Source organism: Pristis pectinata, chromosome 2, assembly GCF_009764475.1.
Source record: "Pristis pectinata isolate sPriPec2 chromosome 2, sPriPec2.1.pri, whole genome shotgun sequence".
NCBI classification, from domain to species: domain Eukaryota; kingdom Metazoa; phylum Chordata; class Chondrichthyes; order Rhinopristiformes; family Pristidae; genus Pristis; species Pristis pectinata.
This window is the reverse complement of record NC_067406.1, coordinates 53659137-53672552: the sequence shown is the minus strand read 5'-3', so window position 1 is coordinate 53672552 and position 13416 is coordinate 53659137. Positions and strand designations below refer to the sequence as shown.

The following is a 13416-nucleotide window of genomic DNA, read 5'->3' as shown; positions in this document are numbered from 1 at the left end:
ATATACTATTTTACAACTGTAGGGCTGTATGGGTAATAGAGATTTTAAAAAATGAAAACTAATTCCATCTGTTTGGTCAGAATGCTTTGGGATGCCTTGAGATCATGGAAGAAATAGTATAAATGCAGTCCTTTCTTCTAAATACAATAGATTTATCGCAAGAGAATACATGACTGCAAAATTCGACCAAAATAAATGAATAAGCCAGGGTAAATGATAGCACATTATGCGCAAGATCCCAACAAAAACGTCACTTGACGGATAGCGAAAATGTTAACAAAAACGCTACATTTTCCTCTCCGGCAGTCTCACGCCCAGTGGGAATTGGTACCAGGCGCCCATCCTGCCAAATAATGGTACAAGAGGCTCATGGCGCATGCGCAATCTGCACCAAACTCAGTAACACGCATTGTGGGGAGGGGCTGCAAGAGCAGTCTGAGCACCCCACCCCCAACAACCGTGGCAAATTACCCATCCCTTTCTCAATAATAACAAAAAAATAAAGCTGGTATCGATCACCACGTTCAACAATGAAAGAGGTTTTTAAAAAAAATGTTCGCTTTCCTCCCACTTAATTTTTTTTCGCTCCTAAAAGTGGACGCTTGGCAGCAAGCGAGCTTTCCCGCGCCCGCTCCTGCCTGCGCCTCTCACTTCCCCTCGCCTGTCCCTTCCCTCTCCCGGCGCCTCCCACTTCCGCACTCGCGCCGAGTCTCTCGCCGCCGGCGCGCGCGCGCCCCCGCCAACGGCTCCCGGTCGCCCCCCGAGGAGCGGCGGGGAGGGCGACGCCGGCCAGGGCGTCGTTGTAATGGGGGGAAGGAAGGGCGGGTTAACGCCGGGCCTGGACACTCGACACCGGTGAGAACGCCCGGCACCGTTTCCGAGACAACCAAACAACTGCACGTTTCCTTTCAGAAAACACTCTCCAATCATGTCTCCTTCTTCCTTCCACCACCCCCCCCCCCATCCATCCCAGTCCCATCCCGCAAGAATATTCCAGACACGTCCCCCCTCGCCCTAGCGCAGAGCCGGCCGTTGCTAATGCTTGTTGAAGCGTTTCCCAAACAATGATCCCGAAAAGAGGCGGTCAGGGAGGAAAAAAAACCTACTCCACGGCTTCCCCTTACCATCGCTCCGTTTGATTTCGACGTAAATCCCGATCTGGACTTTCCCAAAATTGACTGCCATACTTTATCGGCTACCATTCATCGCACGATATCACCGTTGATTTGAAAAAAAACCGTTCAATCGTTAATTTTCCTTTAAGTTTCCAGACACTTCCCCGTATTCGCTCTGTTCTGTTGCCGGGTGGCGACCGCCAGAGAGAGACAGAGCAACGCCGATGGTACTGCGCATGCTCAGTAACCTCGCCTCAGTCATCTCCTCATAAATATAAAGGCAAAGTGGTTTCTTCTGAATTTTCTGATTTAAGGCTACGCCGACAAATAAACCCTGGTGGTTACCCTCTGTAACTGATATTTATATAGAACCTTCTATGTAGGTAAAGGAGTATTATTATAACAATATCTTTGTTGAGCTTTAGGGGAGAAAAGAGAGGTAAATGATAAAATAACAAGAATTAGGAGCAAGGGCAGGCCATCTGGCACTTCCAGCCTGCTCCACTATTCATCAAGATCATGGCTGATGTTCCACTTCAATGCCATTTTCCTGCACTATCCCCACATCCCCCTTAATATTCAGAAATCTATCAATATCTGTTTTGAATGAACATAGTGACTGAGCTTCCACAGCCCTCTGAGGAGGAGAATTTCAAAGATTCAACAGTCTCTGAGTGAAGAAAATTTTCCTTCTCTCAGTCCTAAATTGCCGATGCTTGTTCTGAGATTTTCCCTGGTTCTAAACTCCTTGTCCAGGGAAAATAGCCTCCCTACATCCACCCTATCCAGCCAAGTGAAACCTATTTATTCCCACTCTGTTTTAGTCTGTTAACACATCCACAATCCATATCTGTAAATTACCTGGAATTCCATGTGTTCAAACCTTATTTGCCAACCTCCTCCTACATATGAAAACCCTTCTGAAAAACACATCACATCCACTGGTTCCTGTTTATCTACTAAACTAGTCACATCCCCTAGAAATCCAATAGATTAAAGTATTGTGTCATTTTCATATATCCATGCTGATTCTGCTCATTCCTATTATTCTTTCAAAGGTGTTACGTAATTACTTCCTTGATCATAGATTCCATCATTTTTCCCGCTCTTGATGTGAGGCTAACAGGTTGATAGTTCCCTGTAATCTCTCTCCCTCCCTCCTTAGATAGTGGGGAACTATTCCAGAATCTATAGAATTTTGAGAAATGAAAATCAGAGTATCCACTGTCTCTACAGCCACCTCTTTCAAAATTCTGGATACAGATCATGGGGTCCTTAGAATTTAACAGCTTTCACCAACTACATTCCCAACAGTAAATCTCCTGTCTCTGTCTGTGAGAGATACACATTTGCCATTGCTAGTCTTTCTCTCTTCACCAACCAATAAAAGCTTTCACAATTTGGTTTTATGTTTCTCATAAGTTTACTTTCATATTCTATTTCCCCTTTCTTTATTAATTTCTCGATGCAAGTTGAAATAGGGGTAACAGAATAATTTAAACTTTATGGAAGGTAGAATGAGGGAGGCCAGCTGGAAGTGTTCTGGAATAGTCAAAACTAGAGGTAACAAATTTCAGCAGCAAGTGAGGTGAAACTTACCTTGGAAGCAAATATGACACCAAAGTTGCAAAGAAACTGAATCAGTGCTGGCCAATTACCAGGAAGAGTAATGGAATTGGTGACTAAAAAAATGGAGTTAATGGCAAGGACAATGGTTTCAGTTTCCCATTACTTATTTGGAAGAAATAACTGCTTATCCAGTACAGGAAGACAGACAAATAGTCTGATGATTTAAAGACAGCAAAGGAACAGTGGTGTTAAGGGTAGCTGGGCATAAATATGGAAACTGACATTCTTTTACCTAGGTACAGCATGTAGATACAAACATATGGATTAGGAGCAGGGGTAGGCCCCTCAAACCCTTGAACCTGATTTGCCATTCAATAAGCCCATGGCTGATCTGATTGTAACCTCAACTCTGCATTCCTGCTTGTCCACTGTAATCTTTCACTCTTCTGCTACCAAGTATTTATCCAACTCTACCTTAAAACTGTTCAAAGTTGAGGAAAAGAATTCCAAAGACAAACCGCCTTCTTAGAGAAACAAAAAAATCACCTCATCTGTTCCAGAAATGGATGTCCCCTTATTTTTAAATAATGACTTCTAGCTATAGATTCTCCCACAAGAGGAAACATCCTATCCATATCCACACTGTCATGACCCCTCAGGATCTTATATGTTTCAATCAAGTCACTCCTAAACTCTAGAAGGTATAAGCTTGTCCAACATTTCCTCAGGTAAGAATTTATAATTATATAAAATAGAAAAGGGTGGCTAAAGTGAATGTAGGTTGCTTGGAAGATGAGAAGGGGGGAATTAATGTTGGGTAATGAAGATATGGCCGAAGCTTTGAATGACTATTTTGCGTCAGTCTTCATGGTGAAGTACATGTTTAACATGCCAAAGAGAGATGCTATAGAGCGATGGGAGGTAAGGACCTCAATACAATCGCTATCACTAAAGCGGTAGTGCTGAGCAAACTAGTGGGCCTAAAGGTAGATATGTCCACTACTCCTGATGGAATGCATCCCAGGGTACTGAAAGAAATGGCAGAAGTTATAGTAGAGGTGTTTGTGATAACTTACCAAAATTCTCTGGACTCTGGGCAGGTCCCAACAGATTGGAAGACAGCAAATGTCATGCCACTGTTTAAAAAAGGATGTAGGCAGAAGGCAGGTAACTATAGGCTGGTTAGCTTAACATCTATAGTCAGAAAATTGCTTGAAGCTATCATTAAGGAAGAAATAGCAAGACATCTGGATAGAAATGGCTCCATCGGGCAGAAGCAGCATGGATTCAGGAAGGGCAGGTCCTGTTTAACAAACTTAGTGGAGTTCTTTGAGGATATAACAAGTGCAGTAGATAGAGAGAAACAGATGAATGTTGTATACTTGGATATCCAGAAGGCATTCAATAAGGTGCCGCATCAAAGAGGATTAGTTAACCAACAGACGGCAGAGAGTTGGGATAAATGGGTGTTTCTCTGTTGGCAATCAGTGGTGAGCGGAGTGCCACTGGGTTGGTACTAGATCTGCAACTGTTCACGATGTACATTAACGATTTGGAAGAGGGGACTGAGTAAAGCATAATTAAGTTTGGAAAAGCAAATTGTGCGGAGGATGTGGAGCGTCTGCAGAGAGATATAGATAGGTTAAGTGGGAGGGCAAGGGTCTGGCAGATGGAGTACAATGTTGGTAAATGTGAGGTCATCCACTCTGGAAGGAAAAATAGAAGATCAGATTATTATTTAAATGATGAAAGATTGCAGCATGCTGTTATGCAGAGGGACTTGGAGTGCTGGTGTATGAATCGCGAAAGGTTGGTTTGCAGGTTATCAAGAAGGCAAATGGAATGCAGGCCTTCATTGCTAGAGGGATTGAATTTAAGAGCAGGTAGGTTATGCTGCAACTGTACAGGGTACTGGTGAGGCTGTACCTGGAGTACTGTGTGCAGTTCTGGTCTCCTTACATGAGAAAAGATATACTGGCTTTGGAGGTGGTGCAGAGGAGGTTCACCAGGTTGATTCCAGGGATGAGAAGGTTAGCCTGTAAGAAGAGATTGAGTTGCCTGGGACTATACTCGCCGGAATTCAGAAGAATGAGAGGGTATCTTATAGAAACATAAAATTATGAAAGGGATAGATAAGATAGAGGCAGGAAAGTTGTTTCCACTAGTAGGTGAGACTAGAACTAGGGGACATAGCCTCAAGATTCAGGGAAGTTGATTTAGGACAGAGATGAGGAGTAACTGCTTTTCCCAGAAAGTAGTGAATCTGTGGAATTCTCTACCCAGGGAAGCAGTAGAGGCTATTTCATTAAATATATTTAAGACACAGTTAAATAGGTTTTTGCATAGTAGGGGAATTAAGGATTATGGGGAAAAGGCAGGTAGGTAGAGCTGACTCCACGGCCAGGTCAGCTCTGATCTTAATGAATGGCAGAGCAGTCTTGACATGCCAGTTGGCCTACTCCTGCTCCTATTTCTTGTGTTCTAATGAACTGTTTCCCACACATTTACATCTTTTTTTAAATAAGACCATGACTTTACACAGAATTCTAGATGTAGTCTCACCAATACCCTGAAGCATAACCTCCCTAGTGTTGTATTTGGTTATCCTTTGGTTATTAGTGAAAACATCCAATGGCTTTCCTAATTATTTGCTGAATTTAAATAATATGTTTCTTCTTTATTTTTACAGCCAAAATGGACAATTTTACATTTTCCCACATTATACCCCATTTACCAGATCTCTGCCCAGTCACTTAACCTATCTATATCCCTTTGTCTTCTAAAGTCCTCTCCACAACTTATCTTTGTGTTACCATGTAATAGATGGGAACCAATGATAGATCCTTAGAGACATCGGGTAACTATGTTGATGTAAAACAAAATCTTATTGGGAATAACCATAAGAGAAAACCTAGCAGCTGCAGAAATATGCAGAAGAAATGAAGATAATTGGGATTGTTGGAGGGCATTTAACATAGGATATCACTTCAGTAGTTTCTCAAAGCAGCATACTAATTCCAACCATTGTAGGTGGATTTAAAGAGAAAGTAGTTTGCGAGAGTCAAATGCTGCTATAGTCTGATGAAGCAGAGTAGTGAGAGGTTTGTGTAGTATCTAATCACTAGCAAATGCCATTTAGCTGGTTTCCATCCCATTAGCTCTTTGTATCCATTTTTGATTGTTTCATCAATGTGCTTTCCACCATCTTAGAGTTAGAAAGAGGGCTGTTCACTTTCAAAAGTTCCAAAAAGGTAGATTCATGAAAGTGTAAATTCGTTATAAAGGTCAAAACATGTAAAGTGCAGGAACAAATAGAAAAATGGATAGCAGTAAAAAAACAGAAAAAAAATATATTATTGAAGAGTAACTACTTTTCTTAAAAAATATAAGGAATGATGCTCCACAAAAATTTGTACTGTGACTACTGTTCACAATTTACATTAATAATTGAAAATTGGAGGTACAATTATGAAACTTGCATAAATTATTAGGCCACACAATTATTAGTTCATAGTTTGAGAAGGTTATATCTTGCGCAAGTTGCCATTCTATATGGTCAGGAAAATTAAGGAGGTATACATGGTGTTTAGGTAATCGGGAACAAGCAAATCCCTCAATGACTGTAAGAAATGTGGGAGTACACTTAAGAGGGAAATCAGGAGGCCAAAAGGAGGGTATGAGGTGCATCTGGCAAGCAGAGTTAAGGAAAATCCTAAGATTCTATAGGTATATTAAGAGTAAAAGGGTGGCTAGGGAGAGAAGAAGTCCCCTGAAAGGTCAGCATGGCCGTCTATATGTGAAGATAGACTGGAGATGGGTGAGATATTTAATGAATATTTCTCATCAGTGGAGAAAATGAAGGATGCCAAAGAAATGAGGGAAATGAGTGATGATGTCTTGGACCGCATGAGAATTACAGGATTTATAGAGGGATCTTGATCAGCTGGGTAAGTGGGCCAAGGAATGGCAAATGGAATTTAATTCAAATAAGTGTGAGGTGTTGCATTTTGGAAAGACAAATGAGGGCAGGACTTTCACAGTAAATGGTAGGTAGGACCTGGGGAGTGTTGTAGAACAGAGGGACCTAGGAGTACAGGTACATGGTTTCCTGAAAGTGGTGTTGCAGGTGGACAGGGTGGTGAAGAAGACGTTTGGCACGCTGGCCTTCATCAGTGAGGGCACTGGGTATAGAAGGTGGGATATTATGTTGCAGTTCTACAAGACATTGCTGAGGCTGCACTTGTGTTTAGTTTTGGTCACCCTGCTATAGGAAAGATGCTCTTAAGCTGGAAAGTGTGCAGAGGAGATTTACAAGGATGTTGCTGGGATTCGAGGGACTGAGTTATGGAGAGAGGTTAAGCAGGTTGGGACTTTTTTCATTGGAGCGTAGGAGAATGAGGTTTGATCTTATAGAGGTGTATAAAATCATGAGGGCCATAGAAAGGATGAATGCGCACAGACTTTTTCCCAGGGTTGGGGAAATCAAGAACTAGAGGGCATAGGTTTAAGGTGAGGGGGAGAGATTCAATAGGAACCTTAGGGACAACTTTCTTACAAAGAGAGTGGTAAGTATATGGAATGAGCTGCCAGAGGAAGTGGTTGAGGCAGGTACATTAACAACATTTAAAAGGTACTTGGACAGGTACATGGATAGGAAAGATTTGTGGTTACGGAAAAAATTTTAGGTTTTAATCCTTATCAGAAGGGCCTGATGGCAATAATTTATGATCGGATTATGAAAATACGTTCAGAGGAACTTGATAAAATTAAGAATGAATGGGAAAGAGAACTCCAGATACTTTTACCTACAGAGACATGGAAGAAAATTCTTCAATTAGTTAATACATCTTCTATGTGTGCTAGACACTCTTTGATACAGTTTAAAGTGGTTCACAGGACCCATATGTCCAAGGACAAGTTAGCCCGTTTTTATCATCATATAAATCCTATATGTGACAGATGTAATTCGAAGGTGGCTTCCCTGACACATATGTTTTGGTCCTGTCCCCTTTTGGAAAAATATTGGAAAGATATTTTTAACATTATTTCATCTGTATTGAATATTGATTTACAACCTCATCCTATTACTGCAATTTTTGGGTTACCAATGATGGAATCTCGCCATTTATCTGCTTCTGCTTGTCGTATGATCGCCTTTGTCACATTAATGGCCAAGCGATCCATTTTGTTCAGATGGAAGGATCTAATACCTCCCACCACTTTTCAGTGGTTTTCTCAAACTATAGCATGTTTAAACTTAGAAAAAATTAGGCATGGTACCGTTGATCCTTCACTTAAATTTGAGGAAGGTTGGAGTCCATTTATTCAATATTTCCATATGATATAAGCTGATCTTTTTCAGATCCCTTTCAATAACCCTTGAATGCAGAGGAGCGGAGCTGACGGCATAGTAATGTTTTTTTTTCTTTTTAATTGAAGAAATATCAGTCCAGTTTTTTTTTGAAGTTTTTAGGTTTTTTTTGGTTTATTATCAATTTTTTTTTGATTTGGGTGTTCTTCTTTAATATAATTAAATTTCATTTATTTTCAATCTTTCCTTTTGTATTTGTTCTCTTAATAAGAGAACGGGAGGTCTAGATTACTTTTTTTCACTCCTTGTGATTATACATATATATTAACTGTTATGATTGCTATCCTGATCTCTTCACACCATATGTATAATTACTAATGTTATATATATTATTTTGTACTAATTTGAAAATTAATGAAAAGATTGAAAAAGAAAGGAAATATTTGTGGGATAAGGGCCAAACACGGGCAAATGGGACTAGCTTAGATGGGAATCTTGGTTGGCATGGACCAGTTGGGCCGAAGGGCCCGTTGCCGTGCTATATGACTTTATGACTCTAGGTAATTTGGTCCATTAATTCTATGATGGTTCTCAGAGTAATCCCATCAATTCCCTTCCTTCACTTATTTTGGTAGGAAGAAGGAGGTTACATCTTCAATATGCACTCAAAAGTCACAGTTAGGTTAAATTGTGTCAAATTCTGTTTAGGCCAAACTTAGAACATTGTGCACAGTTCTGGTCTCCATCTTATAGAACATAGAACACTACCGCAAAGGAACCAGCCATTAGCCCCACGATGCTCCTGCTGACTATGGTGCCAATTTAAACTAATCCCATCTGCCTGCACCCCTCCATACCCTGCCCATTCATGTGCCTTTCTAAATCCCTCTTAAGCATTGCTATCATTGTTATCATATCTGTTTCTACCACTTCTCCTGGCAGCGTGTTCCAGGTACCTACCACTCTCTGTGTAAATCTGTTTTAAACTTTCCCCCTCTTACCCTAAAGCTATGCCCTCTAGTATTTGACATTTCCACCCTGGGATAAGGACTCTATCTACCCTATTAATGCCTCTCATAATTTTATATGCTTCTATCAGGTCACCCCTCAGCCTCTGATGCTCAGGAGAAAACAATCCAAGTTTGTCCAAGCTCCACTTTTAGCTAATGCTCTCTAATCCAAGCAGCATCCTGGTGAATCTCTTCTGTACACTCTCCAGAGCCTCCACATCCTTCCTGTAATGCAATGACCAGAACTGCACACAATACTCCAAATGTGGCCTAATCAAAGTTTTATACAACTGCAACGTGACTTCCCGATTTTTATACTCAACACCCTGATTGATGAAGGCAAGTATGCCATATGCCTTCTTTACCGCCCTATTGCCACTTTCAGGGAGCTATGGACTTACACTTCAAGGTCCTTCTGTTTGTCAATGCTCCTAAGGGTCCTGCCATTTATTGTATAGTTTCCTCTTAAATTTGACCTGATGTAAGGCTCACTGGCCTTTAATTTCCTGATTTGTCTCTGTTGCTCTTCTTAACCAGAGGAACAACATTGGCTATTCTCCAGTTGTATTGGACCTCGCCTGTGGCTAAAGCAGATCCAAAGGTCTCTGAAAAGATCCCAGCAATCTCCTCTCTTACCTCTCTCAATAATCTGGGATAGATCCCATCAGGCCTGGGGACTGATCCACCTTAATTTTTTTCAATAGCCCCAACACTTCCTCCTTCTTCATATCAACATGCCCTCGAATATTAGCATCCTCCGTGTCATTCTTGTTGAAAACTGATGTGAAGTACTCATTTAGCACCTTGCCCATTTCCACCGTCTCCTGGCATAAATTCCCTCCTTTGTCCTTGAGTGGTCCTACCCTCTCCCTGGTTACCTTCTTGTTTTTAATCTATGTATAAAATGCTTTGGGATTCTCTTTAATCCTACATGCCAAGGACGTTTAATAAAAATAAATATACGGATATTAGAGAAGATAATAAAGCTAATGAAAGGTTCTTGACCTGAAATGTCAAGTCTGTTTTTCTCTTTACTGATGCCGTCTAACCATGTTAACACTGCTCCCACTTTATGCCTTCATGTTCTGAAATTTATATCTTCAATTATCTGATGGGTGGAAAGATATAAAATGCTTTAAAGTGCTAAATAATGAACTCACATAGAGCAGCATAGCAGCTCGAAATAGCTGGCAAATTGTAAGAGTTTTTTTGTATGTATATGAGTGAACAATAAAGCATTTGTCTTTTGCTTTTCAGGGAGATAACAGATGTATATATCATGCAAAAGATCTCAAGTAAAAACATGCTGGACCAACTTTCCCACAAAATAAAATCAGAAAATGCTGGAAACACTCTGCAAGTCAGGTAGCATCTGATTTCCAGTATCTGCAGTTTTTTGATTTCCAGTATCTTGATATTCCCAGAGTGATCAGGCTAACTTGCCTTGATTGCTGAACGAATGTACTTTATTTTCATTTTGCAGTTTGAATTCTGTGTTTAGTGTCTATCTGGGAAGGACAGCATGTTAGGTACTTGTGGAGTAAATCAACTAAATGAAACGAAGTGCTCTACTGTGGTAAGAGGGTGTCATTTTCTGTTTTGGTTATTCAATTTCTGTTGTTAATGGATGGAAAGAGCAGGAAAACAGTTTTATGAGCCATAAATCATTAAATATTTGGTAGCATTTTTCGAAAAGATTGTAAAAAGAGTGACATCATATGTCACATTTTCCCCTTAGTACTGCCTTATTTATATAGTGTTGTAGAAATACCAGCATATTACTATTGTTCCGTGACAAGTACAGCATGTTAAAGAGACTTTAAATTTCAGGTTCTTTCTGGAAGATGTGCAATTGATCTCTCCTATGTTTGTAAACACAAACAGTGAGGATCTTATGATATATTCATTTGATCAGTCATTTGTTCACTACTTTTGTTATTAACAGCACCTCAAAACAGGTATCAGCCCTGGTTCATTGCTACATCTTGCCTCTGATTTCGGGGGTCGTGGGTTTAAGGTTCAATGTCAATGACTTGAGCACTATCTAGTATTTTAATTCAAAAAAAAGGGAGAGACCTACGTTATTTGAGATGCTGGCTTTCAAATTTGAGGCTAAACAGTGGCCCTATCCTGTCTGTCCTTTGAGATGGATAAATGAAATCCTTTGGCATGACTTGAGAAAGGACTTCTACTGAAGTTCTGACTGCCATTTTTCCCTTAGCCAAAATCACTGAAACAGTTTATGTTCCATGTATTTTATCTGTGTATCTGACTTTTCCATGTTGAAGTTGGCTCACTCTGCATTTCTCTACTTTACAATCTTGACTACACTTCAAAACTTATTGATAGTGAAAGATTTTGGAACATCCTGAGGTCATAGTGGATGCTATGTAAAAGTATAAATTTCTTCTTCTTTAGCTACGACAAACAAAACAATATGCTTTTATTGTTGATGTTGTACTGTAAGTATAGGCTTAAAATAGTTAAGGAACTTGTACAAACAATGGACAGTTATAAATGTGCAGTGAATAAAAAACATATTATTAGACTGTCAAGTAGCATAAACCACAAATGCAGTTAATTAAGCCATCTGAACAGCAAGAGTGCATTTGTATCTGAAACTAGTTATTTGCTATTGCTAATGTGAGCTTCAATCATGAATAGTGATCCAGTCCAAAGCACTGCCCAAGCACTGAATGGAAAGAAAAATTGCATAATAAGTAATGCATAACCCAGATATTTCATTCTCAGAGCTAACTACCTTCTAAGCTTCTAGTTATTTTCATAATGTGGCTATATTTTTGGCATTTTCATTGCAGATTTATATGTCTGCAGTGAAGAAACAGCACTAATCATCCATCATGCTGACAGCTGCCCAGGAACTTTCTGCTAGTTTTTGAGTGGCAACTTATGATAGCTAGAGATCACTTTAAGTTTGCCATTTTCCACAATCTGTACAATGTTTTGGGTAGGACAAACAACGGTGTGACTCTTCAATCAAACTTTCCTTGAGGCATGCAGACCTAATCAAAATGGAGAAGAAATCATGAAGCCTAAGTTAAATTTAATTCATATTTTAATTAAATTTAACTAGTAAAATCATATACTGAAAACAACATTTAAAAAAGGCAAGATGGGATTTAAAAAGAGAGAGAAAAAAATAAGAGAGAGCAAGGTGGTGGTTTAGCAGTTAGTACTACTGCCTCACAGCTCCAGAACCTGGGTTTCATGTGACTTTGGGTGCTGTCCGTTAGGAGTTTGCATGTTCTCTTCATAACTGTATGGATTTCCTCTGGATGCTCCAGTATCCTCCAACATCCCAAAGAAAAATTGATGGTTAATTGGCCATTATAAATTACCCCTTAGTGTGGGTTAATGGCAAAAGGAATCAAAAGAGGAGTTGATGGGCATGTATGAGGTGAGACATTTGCCATGGAACAGTTAGTCTGCAACCTGCTTTTATAGCTACAAAATGCATGTGAAAGTCTGGTTAAGTTTCTAGTGAAGAGGGACATTGCAATCTGACGGACTATTCTCCACTCACTTAGTTAAACCTCCAACAACAAGAACAAGCTCAGCACCATCCAGAACACAGCTGCTCAATTGATAGACATCCCAAGCACAATTCACTCCCTCTGTCATTGCTATGCCAGAACACGAGTGTCTCCACTTTGCCTACCTACATTTATAATTGCTGGTTGCTGACTACTGATGTGGAGAATTTGATGATAATATCATTGAATCTCAAAGGGGGTGGGTTAGGCTCTGTCTCATTGCCTGTAAGTTACATGATGTGAATGTTACTTTCCACTCATCAGACCAATGCTGAATATTGTCCAGGTAATACTGCATGTGGAAATATAACTTTAAGTTAAACCATGAGACTAGAATTAAGCATCACACCTCAACATAAAACATTGTCAACAGTTTCACCACCTTCTATTAGCCAATGCTCATAAAAACAAAGAAACCATTTCATAGATCATTCTGTTTGATTTTGTTGTTTAATGCTAAGCAATATTTGTTTTTAAACATGAAATATGACTAAAAAAAGCTAATTGCCTGTACTTAAGTTTTCTTGAAACAATAATTATTAAATTTCAGTTTTCTTGAAGCAATAATCATCATTTTAACAACAATAATCACAATAATTTTGATACTTTGTTTCCAGTATCAAAATTAAATCTGAGCTTGCATTTAATTTTGCAAGCAGTGTATACTTGCATACTTTGTTAAGACACAGTTGCATACTTTGTCTTGGTTATTTGTGTAACATTATGGATGAAGAACTGAACACACCTCAGGAGTTACAGCATAGCACAACTGTTTATTTGAAGGGCCATCCCAGACTGGTTCAGCAAGCATCTAATTATAATTGCTACAACCCAGAGGGCAATCGGTGACGTGACTG

The 13416-nt window shown here is 39.7% G+C and overlaps 1 protein-coding gene and 1 long non-coding RNA gene across 4 annotated transcripts in view; one reads left to right on the top strand and one right to left on the bottom strand.

Moving 5' to 3' along the window:
- The window catches only part of kif2a (kinesin family member 2a), a 95739-nt gene extending 94375 nt beyond the window's left edge, over positions 1–1364 (bottom strand). The window contains exon 1 of one of the 3 annotated variants that reach the window (XM_052010439.1): positions 1125–1364. In XM_052010439.1, the coding sequence (XP_051866399.1) occupies positions 1125–1185 (61 nt within the window). In that variant the 5' untranslated portion in view covers positions 1186–1364. The remainder of the gene's footprint in view (positions 1–1124) is intronic. The other 2 variants (XM_052010437.1, XM_052010438.1) reach the window with 2 other exon arrangements.
- LOC127567482 (uncharacterized) lies at positions 724–12098 on the top strand. Its single transcript, XR_007955880.1, has 3 exons — positions 724–855; positions 10263–10370; positions 11825–12098. It is a non-coding gene; the product is annotated as an uncharacterized LOC127567482 (long non-coding RNA).
- Positions 12099–13416: the final 1318 nt, after the last annotated feature.